Genomic DNA, 24926 nt, shown 5'->3' on the forward strand with positions numbered 1-24926 from the left:
CATGTACACTTCAGATATTATATTTCTTGACTGCATTGCTATTCCATTATGAAAATATTTCCTGCCACCATTCAATGCAGGGTTTACTCCCTGCCTTAAAGGAGGTCATGTCACATGCAAAGCTACGCAACTGCGTCATGCACATGTGGAAAAATTTCATAAACCGGCTCAAGGACTTGTACATAAGAGAGGTTGTATGGGAGTGTGCCAGATATACTACAGTTGCGGAATTCAAAGAATGTATGGAAAGGTTGAAGGCAGTGAACCAGGGTGCTTGGGATTACCTCATCCAAAAACATGGGTAAAGGCTTACTTCTCGCATGGGGCAAAGATTGATAACCTCACAAATAACATGTGTGAGGTGTTTAATGCCAAAATTGTGAACTACTGACGCAAGCCAATTCTCACCATGTGTGAAGAAATCAGGTGTTACCTGATGAGGAGGATGGTGAATCATCACAAGCGAATGTTAGACAACCAACTTGACAAGTTAGCACCAGTCCAGCAAAAGAGAATGGAGAGATTAATCAACCTTAGCACTAAGTGGACGGTAGAATGGGTTGGAGCCAACGAAAGGAAAAGGTTTGAGGTGAGCCGCAAAGCTAGCAAGGTTGATGTAGACCTCATTAAGTATACCTGCTCCTGCAACTGATGGCAACTCACTGGTACAAACTATAATCATTGTAGTTCATTCACTATGTTGTTAATTATTTGATCACCACTGAAATTGCTTACTTCATTATCTCAGGCATGCCATGCATACATGCACTTGCTGCTATTGGGAAGAAACGTGACAAGGCAGAGGATTATGTGCACCCCTAGTTATGTATGGAATCAATCAAGAGGACGTATACACACTGCATTAAACCAGTCCCCAGTGCAGAATTCTGGCCCCGAACTGACTTTTCACAGCCAGACCCACCCATCATCAAGAGACCAATTGGCCGGCCAAAAGTTCTCAATAGGTAGAAAGATCCTGCTGAGCCATTGATGCAAGGGAAAAAATTGAAGAAGTCATTCTCTGTGGCTTGCAGCAAGTATGGTGAAAAGGGCTACAATTACAAAACCTGTAAGGGAGCTCCATTAAATCCCAATTGGAGGCCGAAAATAAAGAAGCCTAAGAAGAAGGCAGGAAGCAGCTCTCAACCACTGGTTGTGCTTCCTTTGTCCCAGTCAGCTCCTCCACCAGAGATAATATCACTTTATTTATAGCTAGTTTTGACTATACACTCCTGCAATAATTCTGAATTAGCATTAAGCTTGTCAGGGATTGATCTATCTTAGTGGCATATACCTTAGGGGTGAATGAGTCTTAGTACCATATTCGTCAAGGATCAATTTGTCTTATTGAACAATACTTAAGGGACTAATCTGTCTTGTTATTAAACTGTTAATCCTTGTCACTTATATGTCTAGGATTCTTCAAGCAGCCAACCAGGCAACACAACACCCCAGCAACAAGCAACTAATGTAATTATGCAGTTGTTTGTCTTTGTGATAAGTTTCATATATGCATTGATTAAATCCCTCTTGATGTGCTTTATTTTTGGTCACGGTTTGGTGTCTTGCGTGCAGGTTCTAAGTGTAGCTCGACCAAGTCAGGAAAAAGTTGCACTAGTTTCAACCAGGTTTACTAGATCCATCCTTGTCATAGCACCACTAGGGCCAACAGTCACTCCATTCAAGCCACCGGCCCCGACTTCAACCCCTCCGTTTAAAGCTCCAGGCAAGGCTCCATCCATGGTAAATAACACAAGTCGGCCGAAACCATCAAAATTCAGACCAAAGCAGAAGATTTTCAGGTCGTCGGCTCCACTGGTTCAAGGACCATCTAACACACAGCAAGGTGCACCAGCTCAGGAACTCTCCGAAAGAACAACTTCATCTAACACCCAAACTGCTGCACACAATCAGAAGGCTCCACTGCCAACTGTACCAAGTGACCCAACATCTAAGGCATCTAATGAGTGAAGACTCACGAAATTATGAATTTTTTGGTTTAAATGTGACCCCATATAACCGTTAATGGCAAATTCCAGATACAAATTCCTTTAATGGTAGCATGCCATACATGTATAGACATAACTAGCAAACTGGTTTCCTTTTATTTTGGTGTCAGTTCAGATGATGAAGGTTTAATTTTACACCCTTAATATCACTAGTTGAATGTTTGATTTCCTGTGATTTTGTCTGCTTTCATTTCATACATACATAGTAACATACATGCCTAAAAATGATACCAGATATACAAATCATTTATACATTTCATTTTCAGCCATTGATCATTTCTTACATCATTTCTTACAACTTAAAATAGCAATAATCAGGACAATGAACATCACACATATACTCCACCCTATTAGAATTTTTTTCACCTCTAATGCTACTATCCTCTTCTACAACAACGTTATCTTGTTTTTCATGTCTTTATTCTACTGATGCTCTTCACCATAAAAAATTTGCTCCTCCCCCGGATACCTTGTAACACCAACACCAAGACTTGCAATGTGCTCATCCAATCACAAAAAAAAACTTGCAATATGGTTGTCTTACCTACACAAAAATCCTCAAAACTCAAAAGAATTCTGGAATTGGGGATAAACCTTAATACAAACAGAGTTACACAGATTTGCTTTGCATACCTTATAAAAGAGACATCACAGAAACAGTCTATTAGAATTACTGCTCGTCCTCGACATGAACAGCACTGCATTTTCTCTACAGAAGCACTTTTGTGAGACACCATATTTTCCATCCTTCCCGTTCTGAACTGAGCACGCACTGAACTGGTCTTGTCTTCCTCCAACTCTGCTTCTTCTCGAGCTTGATGATACTCCATCGGATGCCATAGGCCGGAATGCTCCCTTTCTTCCTTCACCCACTTCACCCTCCCACTGCAATCGAAGGATTAGGGCTCAAGGATTTAATAGATTGGGGATGGGGGAGAAACGATGATGTTTTGGTTCCTGGGGACTAATTCATCCTCTTTTCAAAATCCCATCCCACGTGTCAGCCCGTAACGGTCAAGTCAGTGCCACGTCAGCATTTTCCGTCAGGCCCAACAGAGTGACTTTAACGGAGGGATAAATATGTCCACATCTCCGAGGGTTCAGGGACATGAATGTATTTTCCATTCCTTAGGGACTAAAATGTCTATGGAAAAAAGGTTAGGAACGTATTTGTCCTTTACTCTTATTTTTATTACATTTTTTAATTTTTCAACAGTTTATTTGTTATTTGTATTTTTTAAGATTATTCAACAAATGAACTTTTCAATACCATTTTGGTGATCTATCTATTTATCTATTTATCTAATTATTTTATTTATATAAAAATTGATACCCAAGTTTTACTACAACTAAAAATTAACATTTCATTTATTACTTTATTGTCACATAAATTTTTTTTCTCTATGTTGTAATTTTTTTAGATTTTTAAATTTTTTTTAGTGATCTCTAGTCATTCAAGAATTTCTACTAACCTTATCTTTTAATTAATATTAATAATAAATTTGATCAACAACCTCCATTAATAGTATTTTTAATTAATTACTATTAATAATAAATATGATCAATAATTTTCATTAGCATTATCTTTTAATTAATAAATTTAATATCACTATTAAATTATTTTATGAGAAAAATTATCCTATTATTCTTTTTTTTTTCATTAACTATGTTTATAAAAATATTATTCTATTTTAATATATTTTATGTTATAAATCAAATAATCTATATATTATATCTTTCTCTAAATTTTTTAATTATAGAAATTAAATTATAAGTTGTGAAGTTAATTGATATTCAATGATATTAAGAAGAATGATTATAAATATTTAAATTTATTCTAATTTTTTATAATTTTATTTTTTTAACTTACATAAATAATTGTAGAATTTTATTTGATAAAAAAAATATTTTTTGAAGTAGAATTTTACTTTTTTGTAGTATTTATACATTATTTTTTATTTAAATATAATTTATCAAAATTAAATAGACAAAAAATTGATTCTCTTTTCTATACTTTATAAAAAAAATTCTACTTAAGTAAATAATATATATATAAAATACATTATTAGAATTAGTTTTTATTATAATATATTATAGCATTATATTATACTATAAAATCTTTTATAATATAATTTTTTTATTTTACGAATTATATAGATTATTTTAAAATTAATTATAAAAATAAAAAATGTAATACTCTAACTTTTAGCACCTCATGATCGTACTAAAAATTTGAGCGCTACTTACCTCTATTCCTTTAATTATATATTATGTTTATTTAATATTGAGCCTTCGCGAATATGAACCGATACTTTCACCAAGAAAACGAAGAGTCGATACTTTAAATCATTTAATCACAAAATTATATATATCCACGTAACATTATATACATATACTTACTCAAAGATCCTCAAATACAATTTCTACCCCTTTAAAAACTAAAACAGTAAATGAGGAGGGGAAAATAAAATCTAACAACTCATCTTGTAAACATAATCTTCTATGTTCTTGTAGTTCCGCACTAAGCCTTCGCACCTGTAGCTGAAAGGGGGTGGAGATAGAGGGTAAGAACTGGGGAGTTCTTAGTAGCATTGGAGATAGAAGTTAAGTTCGTTTCATTATGTTCTTAGTTAATAACAACAGTCAACAAAGTATAATCCAACTCAATAATTACAGAACATAGAATCCAATCACAAGCACATACAATCATAGGAAACACAATCACAAACAAATATGCGCAAACAAGTATGATGCATGTCTAGTCGTATACAGGAGCTCATGTGTCAGTTTGTTGCCCGATTCCCGACACTGGTCCTGAGATAAGCGTTTCATACCGCCGTCCTTATCTCAGTCAACGTCCCCTCCATGAGCGTTACGTATCGCCGTCCTCATGGGGGAACCTTCCTTTCGGTCTCCAGTTAGCGTTACGCATCGCCGTCCTCATTGAGCCGTACTTACAGTATCAAGTGAGTATTACGCATCGCCGTCCTTACTAAACACTTGGCACTAAGGCCCAATATCATTCAATTTCTTTTCAATTTTCGCTCTCTACTCTACTGCGGTAGAGTTCCCTTTAATTAATACATTCTTTTCTATCTGCTCTACTGTGATAGACGTTCATTAGTTTCTTTTATTCTTTTAATTCTTTTGTCCTCTGTTCTTTATTGAATTATATTTCCACTTAACTCAGCAACCTTTGTCTGAGTTTGGCTTCCAGTGCCATAACCTTTATAAGTAACCTCTGTCTTACAGGTGCGACTCTCTTGAGCCGATGTATGCAGATATAACCTCTGTAAGCATCACCTGTCTTACAGGTGCAACCATTCCCTAGATTGGCCGATGTATCTCTGGAAAGCAAATCTCGATGGACTCACCACCATATCTTTGCTTATCTCATTTTCTTTTGGTTCTTTCTTTTCTTTCTTATCATTCTACAATATAAACTGTCTTCGCATTATTCCTTCGCTTTTCTCTAAGTGTCTTATGAAAAAGAATTATAAAGTTCTTTAATTAAGTCTGCGTTTTCTAAAGCTTTTAAGACCATTCTATTTGTTCTTCTCTAACTTATAATAATATTAATAATATTTCTACTAGTTAATATTCGTAATAAAATGTTAACAATAATATAAATAGAATAATTTAAATAGTAAATATATATATATATATATATATATATATATATATATATATATATTTCTTAAAATTTAGTTTATAAAATCTTATTTTTAAACTTTTATTAATTACTTTTTAAATCACAAACTTTTTAATATTATATTTTTAACTTCAATATTTTATAAAATTATATTTGAACCCTCACTTATTTTCATATTTATAAAAATAACCCTAATCTTTTACAAAATATCCATTTTTATCCCTTCAAAAATACAATTTAATTACTAATCTTTCTCTTATATCAAAATCGAAACCCTTAGCCCTCTCCTTTCAAAATATTACTTGTATTTTAATCCGTTTTCAAGTCTTTCGGTTACCGATTTTTCTCAACTTTTAATTTAATCTTTCAACAATCAAATCTCATCAATTTCCTCAAAATATCACATCACAATAGTTCCAAAACCATTAAAACAACCACAACTGAGCTGTTCCTCATAGTCAAACCAACAAATCACAAACAACAATAATAATTCAATATAAACTCATTTAAACTCAAACAATAATCAACCAAATCAACATTCACTTATCAAATTCACATTTAATTATTATAAAATTACCAAACCCTACCTCTGTACAGAAATCACAACGATGAAAATTCTGGAAAAGCTTTTTGACCGAGCTGCTGAAGAAGAAAATGTCAGAAATTATCTGTGCCTCATAAACTCTAATTGGTCAAAATTCAAGGAAAGAGGAGCTACATCACCGTCAACTTTTATCGGATAAAAGTAGTACCAACGTGTAGAGAAGGAGAATATGAACACTTTTATCGAATTAGATTTTTTATTGGAGTTACGAATTTAAAGAAATCGGACTCGAAAGCTTTGAGTTCATGGAGGTTTCTTGTTTCTCTTCCTCCATTTCTCTTTCCCTTATTTTTCTTAAACTTAGTTCGGTGGTGAAATGAGAGTTGAGGAGTGTTAGGAGTCAGTAATTTTTGTATTTTATAATCATCAATTGGTTATCAATAATGTTTTTAATGGTGTGAGATTACATTTAATAGTGAGAGATCACTCACTTTTTTTTTTATGATTAAATACTAACTATAAAATACAAAAGTTGTTGGTACGCTAGACTTTTTCATGAAAGTTATGAAGGTGATTGATGATGATTAATATTCAAATGTCATTAGTTAATAAATAAAGGAAGTATACGTGTCATGATCATATATATATATATATAGCCACATTTATTTCTTTCGTTTGTTCACTTAATGAAATTGGTTATATATATCAAGCCATTAGCTTTCTTTCTTTACTTCTTAAGGCATTCCGCCACTTCCTATTTTTTTTCTTTTTTTTAAATAATAATAATAATAATAGTATAATTTTTATTTTTATTTTTGAAATATTTCATTATAATAAAAAATATTTAAAAATTTTAATAAATTTTAAATTTAAAATATCATAAAATTTAATTTAATTACTTTAGAAAAATAAATTTTTTTAAATAAAATAATAAATCATAAATAACTCATTATTCAATTTTCAAAAATTCGAATTGTTATAAAAAACTTATTTATTATCATTTTAGTCATCTAAAAAAGTATGTACAAAATAAATAAAAACTTCAAAAATAACAAAAACAGGGATCATATATATTTATTAACGGCAAATGACTTTTGAATTTATCCAAAATTTTGTGCTTTTGATTCAAATTTTTGTGAAACATTTGGATAATTATTTAAAAGATACATATAAAATAATAGAGAGACACTTCATCTCTAGTTATTTTTTATTTTTTAAAAAAAAAATTATTATTCAAAAAAATAAAAAAAAAGCCCGTTTGACATAAAAATTACTAAATTTTAAAAATAAAAATATTTTATTTTTGTAATAGAATTTAATTTTAATATATTTTTACCGTAAAATAGTTTAAATAGCACATGTCAATAAAAATATCTATATTTTACATTAATAATATAAATAATCATAAAAAATAGATATAATTAAACGATTGTGTAAAATATTTTATACTGAGAGCTAAAAAACATGGATACGTATGAAACTTTGATATATCCATATCGTATCCATGTCCAATACTCTTGAAATTGATTGGATACATAAGTCTAGAGTTTTATGTCCATGTAGATCTATTTTTTTTTAATATGTGTATGTGCACAAATTTTAACAATAAATATTTTTAATTATTTTTAATGCTATTTTTTATTAAGATTAATCATTTATATGTTTTGTTTAGGGGTGGCAAAGTGGGCTGGCCCGCCCTGCCAAAGCCTGCCCAAATATGGGGCGGGCTGGCCCGCCTCGCCAAACTAATATGGGTCCAACTTGCTACCCCGTCCCACCAAAGAGTGGACTGGCGGGTTGGCGGGCCAGCCCGCCTCTTTTTTTTTTTAAACCATATATTTTTTTATAATTAAATTCAATTTAACGTACCAACTTACTAAGTACTAACGATTATTTTATTTTATAATAAAATTATTTCATCGAAATAGTTTTTTAACATATAAAGTAATATCTTAAATTAATTATTAATCCTAAAAAAATTTATAATTAACCATTATAACTTTTTTCATTGAAAATAACATAAATAATAAGGGTAAAAAACCTATATGTACAAGGGGTTTAAAATTACCCAAATCAGCTAAACGAAATTCTGATACATCAATCCACCAAAGAGCAAATATATGTAATTCGAATCAATACAATTCGAATTAGTTTTCAACGTAATTCGAATTGATATAACTCGAATTACTCGAAAAAATTGGCAACACGTAATTCGAATCAACATGTAAGGAATTATTCCCAACCATTGCGTACAAGTAATTCGAATCAACTTGGAACGAATTATAAAAGTATAATTCGAATTGTCTCAATTCGAATTAGTAGGAACACGTGAGTAGGGGGAAGTTCGAATCAAATTGATTCGAATTACTCACATTTTGAATCAAATGGCTAATTACACATTATACAATAAGATACTAGAAAAAATACTATATAATATAAAAAATATATACTAAAAGAAGTATAAAACAAGATTATAGTAAATTAATTTTAGTATAAAATTATTAAATATAAATTAATTTTAACTCCTATTAGTACATTGAATTAAAAATAACATATAAAAATGTACTTGTATTTATTAAATTTTAATAACATATAAAAATTTAATGACTTTTTAAATATTTTTTTATAATAGGAGTACATTTTTATATACTTTAAATACTTTGTATAAAAATGTACTTGTATTTATCATACAAAAATAAAGTGGTGTGTCAATATAATAACATTATAACATTTTAAATCAATTTTTTCTAGGATTTTAGATTAAAAGTAGCACATGAAAAAATATTATTGGTATTTTAAAGCTAACTTAATTAAAAAAGATAGAACTGTATTTTTTAGGATTTTATATACATAATTAGGCTAATTTTTTTTAATATTGATCAAAGATGTGTGTTACACTATGTTATTTGGTTTTAGGTAAATTTTATTCTACTATATTTTTTTTTTTTACTTTTCAAAAGACACAAATCTAAAAAAATTTATAAATTAATTTAAAAGAAAATATCATTGACGTTTTATAAAATTTAACGCACATATAGTTTTTTAACATATAAAGTAATATCTTAAATTAATTATTAATCCTAAAAAAATTTATAATTAACCATTATAACTTTTTTCATTGAAAATAACATAACAAATAATAAGTATCAAAGTCTCAAACATAAGTGCATAACAATAATAAAACAAACACATAATCCACACATAAATTTTATTATAATTAAAACAAAACACACAACATAATTTATAAATCAACAAGACACCCGAAAAAATCCTTAAATCAATCCACATAAATCAATTATCAACTTCCAAATCAATAAAATTTGAATCTGATTCGGAAGTTGAAACACCGCCTCACCTAGTATCTTGAGAATTCACATCTTCATCTTCACCTACAATTAGAAGAATATCCAAATTTTGTGTTACATTCCCACCATCAACTTCCATAGAGAAAGAGTTATCCATAACAAAATCAATAACTCAACCTAAATAACACAAATACATCAGAACAAGTATGAAAGAAGCTAAGCATCAGACCTGAACCATCAATAATTTTCGATAATTTTACATTGAAACAAATGCACCAAGCATCTCAAAAAGGCAAAAAGCAGTAAAGCAACGAACTAAAACAGAATGCATATAAAAAAAAACATATCAACATAAATAAGAAATTAAGAATAAACAGTCAATAGCATATTCAATCAAGCTACCAAGCCACCAAACTAGTTTCGTTGTTTGACTTCATTCATAAATTAGAAGTTAGTTAGCATTTTAAAAATAGGAAAAAGAAGCTGTCCACAAAAGCATGAAAGAATCTGTCCAATAAAACAAATATCAGTTAAACAAATTCACAAAAAATTTGAAAAGCATGAAACAAGCTGTCCATAGCCACAAACACATGAATATATGATTATATGATAGAGCCCTAACAAAAACAAAGAATAGGTAAATTGTAATCACAGTTCCTTATTTAAAAAAAAAAAGAAGATAAAAATCTTCACTTACTGAAAGTATGAGACACAGCCGCCAAGAAGCAGAGGAGGAGAGAGGAGCGTGCCGGGATTCCACCGGAGGCCAGACACAACCGTCGAGGCCCGAGAGGCAAAGGAGCCAAGGAGGAGAGATGAGCAGAGGATAGAGTAGAGGCAAGACCAAACAGCGCCGCCGGGAGTGCGATTCGGTGAGGACTGGCACGAATCGTGATGAGACAGGGACCGGCGACTGAGAGGCCGACGACGATGAGCTGCAAAGGAGGAGAGATGAGTAGAGGATAGAGTAGAGACAAGACCAAACAGCGCCGCCAGAAGTGCGATTCGGTGAGGACTGGCAAGAATCGTGATGATGAGACAACGACTGGCGACTGGGAGACCGACGACGATGAGCTACTGAAGGAAGTCGAGGCCTTGAGGCGAGGGTCAGGGACAGGGACTCAGGGTCTCACTCTCAACTCTCGTTCTCTCAAGGAGTCAAGGTCAGGGAAGCAAAATTAGGGCCGGCTGTGTTGGTTGTGGGAAGGAAAAGTAAAAAATTTTTATTTATATGATATGTAAAATTACAAAAATGCCCTTAAAAATAAGATGGCAGCCCGTCCCGCCCCGCCCTGGCCCGCGAGTTTGGCAGTGCGGTTTAGGCGGTTTTTTTAAAATTTGACGGGTTCAAAATCTCGGCCCGACCCGTCTTTTTTGGCGGTTTAACCCGACGGGTTCGACCCGTTTTGCCACCGCTAGTTTTGTTATATTACATGATGTATCCTAAACGTTTCTTAGGTTAAGAGTACATCAAAATTAAATTCTTTGTAATAATACTTGTAAAAAATTACATCAATTTGTTTTAAACCAAAAATAGGAAAATTCGAACCTGCGACCTCTTAGATTAGTATAGAGAGATTATGCCATTTGAGCTATAACTCATTGACAAATTACATCAAAATTTATTATTTTAAATTGTTTGAAAATATATATCTAATATCTGATTATGAGATAATACTCATTTTGCTCCCTTAACTTGCATGCGAGTCTCAATTTAGCCTCTAAAATTTCATTTGCCTCTATTTAGTTTCTAAACTTTGCGAATGTGACTCATGTTATTCCTTGGGATAATTTTCGATGTACAAACGTTGACAAAACACGCACTAACATCAACAGCCGGATGTTACGTTAGACTCTGTAAAACGATGTCATTTTTGTTTTGGCTCTCAAATAGCCCCAAAAAATATTGTAAGTGGTATTTATTGAAATTTTTTCTTCTAAAACAAGTAATCCGACGTTGTTTTGGACTATTTGAGCGCCAAAACTAAACAGCATCGTTTTACAAGTTCTAGCATGACATTTGGTTGTCCATGTCAGTACTTTATTAATATTTTTGTGTCGGAAATTATCTACGAACTAATGTGAGTCACGTTTGTAAAATTTGGGGACTAAAGAGAGGCAATTGAAACTTCACGAACTAATGCATGTAAGTTTAGGGATCAAATTGAGTATTAACTAATCTTATTATCTTTTAGATACTTATTTATCATTTGTATCTTTCATAATTATTTTTAACAACGGTTATTATTTTCATAGTTTTTAATTTTCAAAAAAATAAAAAAATATCCTAACTCATTAACTTAATTATTCTCTTAATTTCTAAATAAAAAATATTTTAAAATTTATCTTTTTAATATTTATAAGAGTTTAATTTTGATGCACCGACAGTATAAAGCGTTTTATATAATCGTGTTATCACATCCGTTTTTTAGATAACTATTCACAGAGTCAATGTGATAGGTAGTTATTTTTAAGTTTAATTACTTTATTGACCCCTATAATTTCGTTAAATTTTAAATTAAGTTTCTACACTTTTTTTTTAATTAAGTCTCTGCATTAATATTTTTTTAATTAGGTCCCTTTTAATAACAATGGTTAGCAAAAACATTAAGAATGAGTAAATTTACCATCATACCTATTATTTACTCTATAAAATTACAAAGCATTCACTAGAGTTTTAACTCTTCTCGCCTCTCCCTAACTTATTTTTTTTCTTCTGTTTGCTTCTTATACTCATGGATCAAAATCAACTACCTTATTTTTCCTTTAATTTCATTGAGTTATCTTTTTTAAAAAATCTTATGAGTTTATCAATCAATTATGTGCATGTTTGGGCGCCATTATTTTGTTAAAAAAAGATCTTTTTTCAATGAAAAAAGATCTTTTTTTTATTTTTTAACGTGTTTGGCAAATTTCTAGTAGTAAAAGTAAAAGCACTAGTAAAATCAAAAAAAGATCTTTTTTGAGAAGCTGTAATTTACATCTTTTTTTAAAAGATCTTTTTTCCTTAAAAAAATGATTTTTTCATGTAATAAATAAACAAAAAAGTACTTTTATATTGTTATACCCAAACATAATTGACTGATAAAAAGACCTTTTTACATGAGATATCCAAACATAAAATTACTTTTACTTCTCTATAAGATCTTTTAAAAAAAGATAACTCGAAAAAAGATCTTTTCTTAGAAGCTCACCCAAACAATATAAAAATACTTTTTTGTTTATTTATTACATGAAAAACATCTTTTTTTTAAGGAAAAAAGATCTTTTAAAAAAAGATGTAAATACCGTCTTAAAAAAAAATCTATTTTTGATTTTACTAGTGCTTTTACTTTTACTACTAAAAATTTACCAAACACGTTAAAAAAATAAAAAAAAAAGATCTTTTTTTTTTCATTTGAAAAAAGATCTTTTTTTTAACAAAATAATGGCGCCGAAATATAGAAATTCAAATTGTTTTGCATAATTGTACCATAGCCTTTGATAACATGAATCCACCAATTGACATCCATTTTTGTGTGCAAGATATCAGATCCATTTTCCACCACCGCCACCAACCAAAAATCTAATTTTTGTTTGAAACAAAAAATGACAATAGACATAAAACGACTAAATTGAAAATTTTGCATCTTGATTGATTTATAAATGAAAATAAAATAAAAGATACATCTTTGTAGAAGAAAATTGAAATCCATGGGTGAAAGAAGAAGAAGATGGGAGAATGTCTTCGGAATTGGGATCATTGCTCACAAAAATTAGATCAATATAATTGGGATTGGAGAGAGAAATCAGATGACTTTTGGAAGTTGAGAGTCTGCTCGCTGACGACTTAGAAGGGGACAGGATTGCCCTTGAGGCAGTGGTGGTGGAGGATCTCGATGGCCTTGACGAGCATGGAGCGAGAAGGCTTGTTCTCGTAGAAGAGGTCTCCGGCGAGGAGGAGGAAGTCGACGCGCTTTTGTGAAGGCGATTGAACAAATCTCCTCGAAGGCTTTGAAGGAGTCATGCCGTCGTATCTCATCCTTCTCCATATACCCGAGATGGCAGTTCGTGGCCACAAGTATGCACACGTATTTGATAACTCGGACTCTGCCTTTGCCTTCACCATTGTTGAAGAAGAAGCTGAGCAAGAAGGAGGAGGACCGAAAATAGTGAAGTTGCAAAATGTGTTAAGTTAGGAAATTTAGAGGGTTAGTTTTGTCTTTATGAAAAATAGAAGTGAGAGAAATTAAGAATTCCAAAAAAAATGAGAAAATCTTCAATTTGGCTACGAAAAATATATTTCTGTCACGGTAGAAATCTAATTAAAAAGAAATTGGTGTAAAGATTCCATTGAAAAAAAAAATAAAGAAATTTAATTGAAATTTTGATAAAATTATAAAGATTAATAGAATAATTAAATTTTATTTTTGACTGAAGTGGTATTAAATTCTACAAAAATACTAAGTGTTTAAATTTTTTCATAACAAAATCTAACCAAATTATTTGAAACTAAAAGGATAAAGTATATTTTTTTGTTCCTGAAAATTGACAAAAGTTTTAAAAATATTCCTAAATTTTATTTTGTTCTAATTTTGTCTCAAAAATTTTTTATATGCACCAAATATATCCTTGATAGCTAATTTTTTAAAAAATTTAACATCAACCCAACAATAATGCATAAAAATTATGGTTGATTTGCTTATTTTGAAGATTGTTCTTATGAAATTGTTGAATTTGCCCTAATTTTTTAAAAAAATTAGCCACTAGAAGTATATTTAATACAAATCGAAAATTTTTCGGACAAATTGAAATAAAATAAAACTTAAAGGTATTTTAAAATTTTTTTAACAAACTTCAAGGACAAAAAGTGTACTTTATCCAAAATAAAAGCACACGCTACTTTCTCTCTCCTTTAATGATCTTCGGTGCTGCTTCTTCTTCCTCTTTTTACGTTTCTTCTTCCTTCTTCAACGTCGTTGATGTCGTCATTGTCGCCACCGCCGTCGTCATCACTGCTGCCACTGCTGTCGTTATTGTCGTTGTTACCATGGCTATTCTTCTACTTGATGTTATTGTTGATGTTGTTGTTAATTTCTTCTCTTTTTTTCTCATCATCCTCTTTTATTATCATTATCATCGTCCTCATCGTTTTCATCATCATCTTCTTCTCTTATAAATATTTAGAAAATTAGAGCATAGAAATTTTGATGCTAACACATAAATTTTGGTGCACATCACACAAATCTTTGTATATAGCACAAAATTTTTTTAAGAACCACATGTCCAAAACATTGACACCCAATCAATAAAATAAGCATAATACATAAATTTGTGTGAACAACACAAAAATCTTATTGGATAGCATAGAATTTTTTTATATGCAAGATAGAAAATTTTGGACAACTACGTACTTAGAACATTGACTTACTCAACTAACAAAATATATTCATAGCAAAAAATTGTTCTACATCGATAAATTTGTGTTATGTACAACATTTTATGTGTTATGCTTCAAAAATTTGTGTGCTATATCAATAAGTTTTTGTGCTCTCGAACAAAAATTCGTGTGCTACAGAAAGCGCAAAAAAAAAAAAAAGAAATAGTGATGTAGGCTAATTTTTTCAATATGACACCTGTGTTGGTGTAACGCCGCGTTATGGAAGTTAGGGGTCTTTTACACGATTGTGACGGCGGTTAACTGATGGGAAAAAATCAGACGGTCTGATTTTTTGGAGGTGAGAAGGGACACAAATCAGACCGTCCGATTTGTGCTGGGCTTACTTTTTTGCAAAGAAATCGGACCCCACCTATTTCATGCAGACAAAATGAAGGTTTGTTTGTCCAAAGAAATCGGACTCACCGATTTCAAGGCTGGAGGTCAATTTTTTTTTTGCCAATGAAATCGGACCCACCGATTTGATGCACACAAATTTTTTTGGCGGGCCGTTCATCTAATCGGACTGTCTGATTTATTTTTTAAAAAATTTGAACCAGTCAAACAGGCGGTCGGATGGTCCGATTTCAACTTTATATATACCAATTCCATCATCGAGGTCTTCACTTCATCTTCTCCTTCTTACCTTCTTCAAATCTCCGAAGCTCCTATCTGCTGTTTCTCTTCTTCTCTATTATTTGAAAAAGATTAATACCAAAGTTGAGAGTGTGCAATGTGAGTATGTTATTATGGATGATAGAGTTATATTAAAAGTGTATTATTGTGGTCAAATTTTATTACAAACAGTTGAAGGAATAAAATTTGTGTGTGAAAATTCATTAGATATTATAATTTCATTCACACTGTCATTTGAAGAATTAAAAGGTGTAATTTATGAAAAGATGGATTCTCAAATATCTGGGAGAGTGTCTTATATTCTGTACGGATATCCTATATTTGTATTTAGTGGGTTCGTTCAATTTCAAATGAAATACGTGATCAATGAATTAGTGCCACGTCCGCCAACGTCACAGGATACTCACCAACCTGAAAATGGAATGTGTGACTCTCAGAGCGCCATCTCTTGATCAGAGCATTAACCAATGCTGACTGACATTGGACAACTCTAATTTAAAAAACGTGATAAAAATTAGTCTCCCGTAAATGCCCCTCCACAATTTGATTGTATGAATTCAACGGCATTAAGTGGTTGCATTCCAACATTCGTAAACCTACAAAACGTTGCCATATATGACATTAAACAAAACAGAGATATCCAAATTTAATTAACAAATTAAATTTGACAAAATCAAATCCACAATATCACATCACATAATCACATAATCAGTAAAAATTAATCATATTAACAACTATATTATTAACTAGTCAAAATATACTAAATATATTTTACAAATAAATTTACATTTATATTTATTAGATACTTATAATTATCAACAAACTTTAAACTTTACATTAGAAAGCTTTGCATGTGTAACGCGTGGCATGTAATACACAAATCGAACAGTCCGATTTATGTACCTGCGATACCTCAAATCGGACCGTCCGATATGTTACTCAGCGCGGTCACAGCCCGTGTGATACACCCTGCACTCCCATGATGGTGCCATACACCACTACGATCCTAATATCAAAAATATCGCTGAACTTTGCAGCAACTCAATTAAACTTACTTATAAAAAATTTGTCCATATAACATCACTCTAAATTCTATTTTTAAAATAGAAAAAACACAAGGTAGTTTAAAGTTTAAACGGTCTGCTCCAAAGGCCTAAGCTGACGCTCGCGGCAGTATAAAATCCCACGTCACCATGGCGCGCAATTTCATTTTCAAATAACCGTCTGAACTCTGAATCGTCACTCCTGGAGTAGCTTCGAAGAGAAGCCTCTAAGTAGCCATAACAGTGAAATCACCTTCTTCTCTAAGATTTCTAAGGTTTCATTTCACCTTCGCTCTCTTGTTTGCGATTCCGATTCTAATCTTCGAAATGAAGAGGCTAGCGTACCCAATCTCCAAGAGCCTTGACCAGTTCAAATCCTTGTACGGTTCAGCATCGGGAACCGCGAAGCCGCAATCGCTCTCTTCGCGCTCTTCCTCAGATTCCATTTCGTCGGGGAGTTTGGCGAATCTCAAGCTCACAGCAGGTTTTTTTTAATCCCAATCTAGCTTCATATTCCTGATTTTCTCGGTATTCTTAACTTTACGTCATTTTTGATCGTAATGTGTCCGTACATCGTCGCTTTCTTCCTGTTGTAGAGAAATTGGTGAAGGAACAAGCTTCGGTAAAGACCGATCTCGAAATTGCGGTATGATAAAACTTTCCTTTTGCGATTTTGCTTCAGATGTGATGAGAGGAATGCGCACACGTTGAAATGCTGCTTTTTTTTTTTTTTTTTTTTTTTTTTTTTTTTTTTCTTTCTGTAATCGTGCAGAATGCTAAGCTTAAGAAATCGACGGAGCATGTCCATGCACTTGAAGAGAAGTTGCAGAACGCATTTAACGAAAACGCGAAGCTCAAGGTCAAGCAGAAGGAAGATGAGAAACTGTGGAAGGGATTGGAATCTAAGTTCTCGTCGACTAAGACACTATGTGATCAGCTTACAGAGACTCTACAACAGTTAGCTAGTGTTGTTCAGGAAGGTATAAACATTAATATTCAATGTCATCGTGTTTTCTCATTTTTGTCCTTCCTCTTTCCCCCATTTAATTAGTCTTTTTTCTTTTATAAAATTTGTTAGCCGAGAGAGATAAGGAAACTCTGGAAAATAAACTGTCAGCTAGTTCGGAAGCTCTTGATAGCTTGAATAAACAGATGGAAGGTTTGTCTTTGAAGCTAGATTCTGCAGAGGAAACAATTAGAACTCGTAAGTGCTTTTTGCTTGTTTAAAAGTTTGGCAAATGATTTAGGTTATATACCTTATCGATCAATGATGTGATATATCTGTGATGTTCCATTATGTAATATGCTCCTATTTCTGTGATAGGTGATAATGAGCTAGAGAAACTCAAATTTATGGCCGAAGAAAGGGAGAAGTTTCTCAGAGATGAACAGAGCAGAGTTGCCAAACTTATTCAAGAGAAAGGTGACAATTCAGTTGCAAATGATAATTGATGAGAATTTACATGGCATGTGCTGAATGTTTATCACAAGAAATTTAAGAATTAATTAGAGACTGACAAAGATGTTTAAATAATGTTATTTTGATTTGTTACGAAAGATTTTCAAAGAAGACATGGAATGGTTTCTTCTCATGTCACAGTTACTGAAATGTGAACATAAAGTAATATCTACTTGCCTAAATATGTCGACTTGCTACTAAATTGATACTTTTGTGGATCATGAATTTTTTTGCAGATACTTCGATAAAGAACTTTGAAGAATTGCTAACAGCTAGTAAATTGGATACAGAGAGATTGAATGCAAAGTTGGGGGAGGTTCACCTTCAATTAACAGTCAAGGACAAGGAAATTGTGCATCACTTGACCATTCAAGATAAGCTGGAGAAAGAAAAGAGTGATATTCAATTGTCCAACACTGAGCTTACTGAAAAACTTGACATTACACTCCTGAAAATCAAAGACTTTGAAGGATCATTTCAGGCCTTGGCTGCACATGTGATAAATGTAGAGAAAGAAAGCTTAAACTTTTCAAGCAAGTTTGATGAACTGAACTCTCTTTATGCTTGTGGCTTTGAGTTGGTCCAACAGGAGAGAGACATTTTCTCTAAGCATGCTCAAAAGCAATATTGTGAGCTTAATGATAAGTTCTTGGCCATGGCATCAGAAAAGGATGCAATTCAAATGATAAACTGTGAGTTAAGCAGTAAAGTGAATGAGCTTCAGAAAGTCATAGAATCTACTGTAGCCCAGCATACAGAGGAATGTCTATTAGCTTCTGAGAGAATTAAAAAATTGGAGGTGGATGCTGAAAGTTTAAACTCCAAAAGGGAAGAAGCAGAGTTTATGATTTCCAAATTAGAGGAGAAAGCCAGAGTTCTGTTAGAAAATTCTAAATCATCAGAAAATCAAACAGTATGACACTTATTTGTTATTTCACTATATAGTTAATCTCCTACTAATACAAATAGCCACACTACTTATCATAGTTACTGATGCTTGCAGCAAGGTTTATTGCTGAAAATTTCATCATTAGAGACTGAAAGCAAAGAAATTACTGAAAGACTGCAAGAAGAGATAACGAAGAAATCAGAGGAAATAGATACTTTGCAAAAGGAGAGAATGAAGCTGGAGCAGAATGCAGACTCTCTTCATGAAGAAGTCAGACGGCTTCATAATATCTTAGAGGACAAAGAACAGCATATTTTGCAGTATAAGGAAAAGGAAAAGAAGCTGGAAGACCAGATCACAGAGGTCTTAAAAGCAAACAAATAGTAGACATTATACATTCCTAACTCGTCTGTAATATGTTTGTATTCTTTTGCAGAACCAGTCATTACTGACTGCTTCTGAAAGTAAGCTTTCAGAAGCTAGAAAGCAATATGATCAAATGGTAGAAAGCAAGCAGCTTGAATTGTCAAGGCATTTGAAGGAAATCTCTCTAAGAAATGATCAGGTGTTATTATAGCTAGTTATCTATTGTAGGTGCTGGATATATCGTACCGTAACTTCTCATTAACCATTGTTGTAATTGAGCAGGCTATTAATGACATTAGAAGGAAATATGAGTTGGAGAAGATGGAAATCATTAACAAGGAAAAAGAAAAGGTTTGATATGATATGTTAGCCATTATAACACATTATTGCCACAGATAGATTTCTGATCTGTTTGATCCTTCAGGTTGACATGGCTATTGCTGAAATTGAGAAAAAGTGTGACCAGAAACTGGTAGAATGCAAAGAAGAATCTAGGCTGCATTTGGCAAGGATTCAGGAGGAACAGGCTGGGCTTGTATGCATAAAAAATGGACATGAATTTAAAAATATTGATTATTTCTAAGTATTTCAGAATTGCTCCAGGTTTTATTGTCTCTTGGTGGTCTATATTATTTATACCGTTTCCACCAAAATGATCCATGCTTCTTTTATAATATTGAGTTACTTTGTGATTATTAATAACTTTACTCAATTGTGTGCGTATATATATATATATAATTGAAAAGTTGAATTGATCACACTACAGAGTAGATACCTATTTGATTCCTGTACTCTTTTATGGGTGGTTATGTATTGATTTTTAGACAGTTGTTGCATCACTGCTTTTGTTTTCGTGAAACTTACTGTACCTCAAGTTGAAAAACTACATGGTCAGCTAATTTCCTGCTCAAAATGTACAGTTAACCAAAATGCAGCAGGAGCATGACAAAAAGCAACTAGCCATGATAGCTGAACACAATGAACAGCTAAAGCATACCCAACTAGAGGCAGAAAATCAACTCAGAGAGGTCCAATAAACAGACAACACTCTACTAGGTCTATGATGCGGCTTATATTTGAAATTACTTCTACGGCTGATTCTCTTGTAATATGTAGAAAATGATGTTTCTGAGGAGCGAACATGAAGCTGAGATAAAAGCATTGAGGTGTGAACTTGAAGATGAGTGTCAGAAGCTGGAAGAGGAGTTGCATCTCCAGAAAACCAAAGTATGGAATACCTAACATAACAAATTAATCTCATCGCATAAATTAAATTTCTTCGGAATATATTGCAGGAAGACAGGCAAAGGGCTTTGCTGCAGTTGCAGTGGAAAGTGATGAGCGTCAAGCCAAAAGAGGACCAAGAAGTGAATTCAAAACAGGTTGGCTGGTGTACTTAACAATCATTTTGTTTGTTTCTGTCTTATATATCAAATATCATATCAGTTTATTTGCATGTTTGGGTGTAAAGATAGTATGTTTGTCAGAGTTTTGTATAAATCATGCACTTTTATAGCTTTTGTGACTTTGCTCGTAGATTTTTCATATTAATCGCCACCAACTATGTTTTTATGACTGGCATATATTTTTATTTTTAGAGAATCAGGTACGTGATTTTTTTTATTATGTTCAGATTGGGGATGTGTGTGTTACTTTCTGCAAAGTTTGTCTTACCGTAGCAAGTTCCCAACTATAGAAGAATACATTTGGTTTAACCATTAAACAAATAGATTTATATTATGCTATGAACTGTTGGGAAAAGTGAAGAAATTGTATTGTAGCATCATAAGTTTTTCCTTTATATCATCTAGGTATAAAGATCCATGGTTCTTTATAAGCATTTTGCATGGTATATTGTCACATATAAAACAGGCATAATCTGGTTGTTGATAGCATAACGTTTCTGTAATGAATATTTACTAGCTAGCATGCTATTGGATAGATTTGTTTGGTGCAATTTCTTTTAGCTGATTTGATTTTTGAAGTTAAAGATCAATATTGATGGTTTTTTGCACTAATAAATCAAAGCTCCAATGGTGTCATGTTGGACAAATGTAATATGGACCCAAAATATATTTAGTATTAGTTAATAAGTATTACTGTTGTCATCTGTTGTTCAGAGCTCCTAAATTATGTACAAGATTAATGCTACTTAGTAATTTTATATGCTTTTAAGGTTATAATGGTTTTCTTCTCTCTCTCTCTCTCTCTCTCTCTCTCTCACACACACACACACACGCACGCACACATTCTTATTTCATTATGTCATAAATATTCCTGAAACAATGGACTTGAGTGACTATGAGATCTAAGAAGTTTCTATCAATGGCAAATGTGCTGAACTGAATATATGAATATGATAAAAATTTGAGAGTTGGTGGAGTCTGAGTTCAGTTTGAGCAATTTTAATCATCTTTTAAATGTATCATATACTTGTTTTTTCTGCATGTGATAGGATTACTCAATTACATCAATTAAGAGAAGGAATTCTTGTGGAGGCCAAAGAAATCAGCATGAAATAGTACGAATGAAAATCAACAGAAATAAATTTCATTCTCCTTCCTTCATCACATGTTAATATTATGTTATCAACATGTCACCTAATCAATTTTGTCTTTTCCTTCTCTTGATAGGAATCTCCTTACTATGACGCAACACAAACAACACCAGTACCAAAGCTGTTGAAGACAGTAGAGAATGTAAAAACTGGAAGTGCATTAAATATCCCTAAGCACCATAGAAAGGTGATTTACTTCCATATAAAATGAATAAATTAATAAGAGACACCCTTATACTGTAGCAATTACATAAGTCAAGATAATATAATTAAACTTTATGATTTAGTAAGATTGCCTAAGGTCCTTAAACAATGAGCAGGTCACTCGCCATGAGTATGAAGTCGAGACTTCCAATGGTAGAACAATCACAAAGAAAAGAAAAACAAGAAGTACGGTCATGTTTGAGGTATGTATCTCTCTCTCTCACAAACCTGAGCTACGTTGATACATCATCAGACCCTGATTCCATGTGCATTGGCTTCTTACATGCCTGTAAATATTGAATCTCTACTCTTAATTAGGACCCGAGAAAACAAAAGAGAAACACCCCCAAAGCAAATACCCCAGGAACTGCTGTCAAGGTATCCAATTCAGCCGAAATTTCCCTTCCTTTATGGCTTATATCTTGTTGTTATCCTTATTGCTTGAAAATATCATGGTGGAGTTATACGATCTTATGGCTTATATCTTGTTCTTAGCCTTACGCTGTTGATGCTGCCAGAATGACAATGATTAGGAGTTATACGATCTTAGGGTTATATTAATTAATTTAACACAAGTTGCTGCTTTTGGGTCCTTTATTTCTTGATTTTCTATGTAGAATATTTATCTGCTCTCAGGACATTCAAGAGTCTTGACAAGTTCTTACCATACTATTGTTCTTTTAATAATTGTTAATTTGTTAGGTCCATTTATCTAGGCAATTTATTTGATTTATTTTATTTAGTGCTATTGCTCTGCTAATCAAACGGAAAAAGAGGTTTATTCTATTTTTTTTCTTTCCCTTTATTTCTAAATGAATTTTATTTATTTTTGTTTATGGGTTCGAAATGAATTCACGATTAACATGGTGGATAAGGTGATGAACTTTTGCATCTTCCGTGCTGTGCCAAGACTTTGTTTATTATTGTTTTTGTTTTATGCAGAGCATGAAGGGAGAAGGTCATCCTCGTCCCTCTAATATTGGTGATCTGTTCTCAGAAGGGTCTCTGAACCCTTATGCAGATGATCCCTATGCATTTGATTAGAGGTATTTGATAATCCTGAATTTTATTTCCTTTTAAATATGATTTCGTCCTGCCTAGGGCGCCATTTCTTCCTACATTATTATCTACATGATGCAAAGATTTCATATAAAGTGAAGATAGGCTCCAGATAATTGCCATACTTTTATTAGTGATTAAATGCTCCCCAAAACATTCTTTGATGTTTAAGACTATTGGATAAAAGATTCCTTTTTCTTTGTGACGACATCCATAAACAAACATTAGGAACAATAATTGCTTTTGAAATACTAGTATACTACTTTTGTAGGACCAATTGTATGCTTGTGTTACATTAAAAGTAGTTTCATCAAATATTTGGGTCCGGAAATTCGCTAATACACTTTTAACTAAAGTCTTTCTGATGGTCCATATCAATGTCTTGTCTTCTTGAGTCACTGTCCCTGCTTTCCATGTTGACTGCTTTATGATTATCTCCTGTCCATGGACTCCTATTTTCTCGATTCCTTGTGAGGCGTAAGTTATATATAAAGACAACTTTATTGGACTTGAAAATATAGCTAAGCTGACTTTAAAGTTAAACAGTATTGTGAATTGAAATAGCTCGTAAGATTGTTGATTTTCTCGTTCTTATTTTCCGGATCACTTAGGATTAACCCTTTTGGCTCTCATGATTCATTCACCTTCTTTCTTTTGGCTTATAAACTGCTTGAAACTTGCTTTTATTTTTGCCTTTCTTCCCTTTTCTTTTTCTATTTTTGAGTTTTTTTTTTCGGCTTTTTTGTTGCTCTTGTGCTATTAGAGAACGAAGTATTTGTATTAAATAAATATCAGCATTAAATAACATGCATGAGATTGACAATATCTAAATTAGACTGAAAGTTGAGATGATCCCAACCGAAAGAAAGATTGTCGAATATTGTTCCAGGGGCTTTGGACATATATAGAGAAGGCTCATATAAACTTCCGTTAAGAGAGTATATCATATGGATAATAATAGGTAAAATGGTTTAAAGGAATTTGAATTTCAATAACCTAAATATAAACATAACCTATGATAAGATATCATGATCTTATTTGATCATTGTACGCGACTTTACTCGACACAAAGGCCTTAGCCATCAGTGCTGTTACTCTATCAGTGTGGCAGTGTGTATGTTTCTGAAAATGTGGCAGTGATTGTATATTGTTCAGCGAGGAGACTTTGATGCCAAGTAATTACTATGTTTAATTGTGGCAGCAGACCAATTTCTGTATTTCTTGATGCACATGAATCTGAAAGTAAATTGGAGATAGAGGGCATCAAAGCTGGAAGAAATTTTTTCTCTGATCAACAGCTTCTGACGACATAATGGTGTTAGCTGGAAGAAATTTTCTCTCTTATCCCCATGTAATATTTTGTTTTCCTTTTTCATAATGTACGATTAGAACTGTAAATTTTAAGGCTAGTTTTAAAATATACAGTTTTCGGAAATTTCAGAATGTATGCCATGATGATGTTCAGCAATATGAACATTAAAAACCAGTTATCACCTCAATTACCAGGTATTTTCAGTATTTGTAAGTGTTTCATGTTTTTACCAATATAGTACTCCGCACTCTCGCCTAGGGTCTGCAAGTTGCGTTGTCATGCACTCATAATTGGCATGCAGTTCTGCTATGCAATAACTTGGTGGTGAGAGAGGAGCCGCACCTATCTAGAGAAGATTTGTGGAAAGCCAGGGCAAAGTTTTGGCCCATGGTGGGCGACAAATTGCTCTTTTATCCCTAAGTTTGACGAATTATATCTTGTGTCCACTTCTACGATTGGATAGTACTTCGGTCTT

At 32.4% G+C, this 24926-nt stretch overlaps 1 protein-coding gene across 1 annotated transcript; it reads left to right on the top strand.

The window, feature by feature from the left end:
* The first annotated feature begins 16729 nt into the window (after positions 1-16729).
* On the top strand, positions 16730-24638 carry LOC107636420 (synaptonemal complex protein 2-like). The gene is made up of 19 exons (XM_088484940.1): positions 16730-17089; positions 17202-17251; positions 17378-17585; positions 17684-17809; positions 17930-18028; positions 18301-18977; positions 19068-19316; positions 19390-19518; positions 19602-19670; positions 19744-19854; positions 20240-20347; positions 20436-20546; positions 20615-20701; positions 21775-21840; positions 21953-22063; positions 22197-22283; positions 22399-22458; positions 23023-23126; positions 24344-24638. Exons 1-18 carry the CDS (start codon positions 16933-16935, stop codon positions 23122-23124), a joined length of 2607 nt encoding a protein of 868 aa, XP_088341066.1. The 5' UTR covers positions 16730-16932; the 3' UTR covers positions 23125-23126; positions 24344-24638.
* Positions 24639-24926: the final 288 nt, after the last annotated feature.

This window comes from Arachis ipaensis, chromosome B4 (assembly GCF_059453495.1).
Source record: "Arachis ipaensis isolate K30076 ecotype BB chromosome B4, ASM5945349v1, whole genome shotgun sequence".
Taxonomy (NCBI): Eukaryota; Viridiplantae; Streptophyta; class Magnoliopsida; order Fabales; family Fabaceae; genus Arachis; species Arachis ipaensis.

Coding starts and splice junctions, on each gene's coding strand:
- LOC107636420 (XM_088484940.1), top strand. CDS start 16,933: ATGAAGAGGCTAGCGTACCCAATCTCCAAGAGCCTTGACCAGTTCAAA. Junction 17,810..17,929: donor AGAGGAAACAATTAGAACTC/GTAAGTGCTTTT, acceptor TTTCTGTGATAG/GTGATAATGAGCTAGAGAAA. Junction 19,519..19,601: donor TCTCTCTAAGAAATGATCAG/GTGTTATTATAG, acceptor GTAATTGAGCAG/GCTATTAATGACATTAGAAG.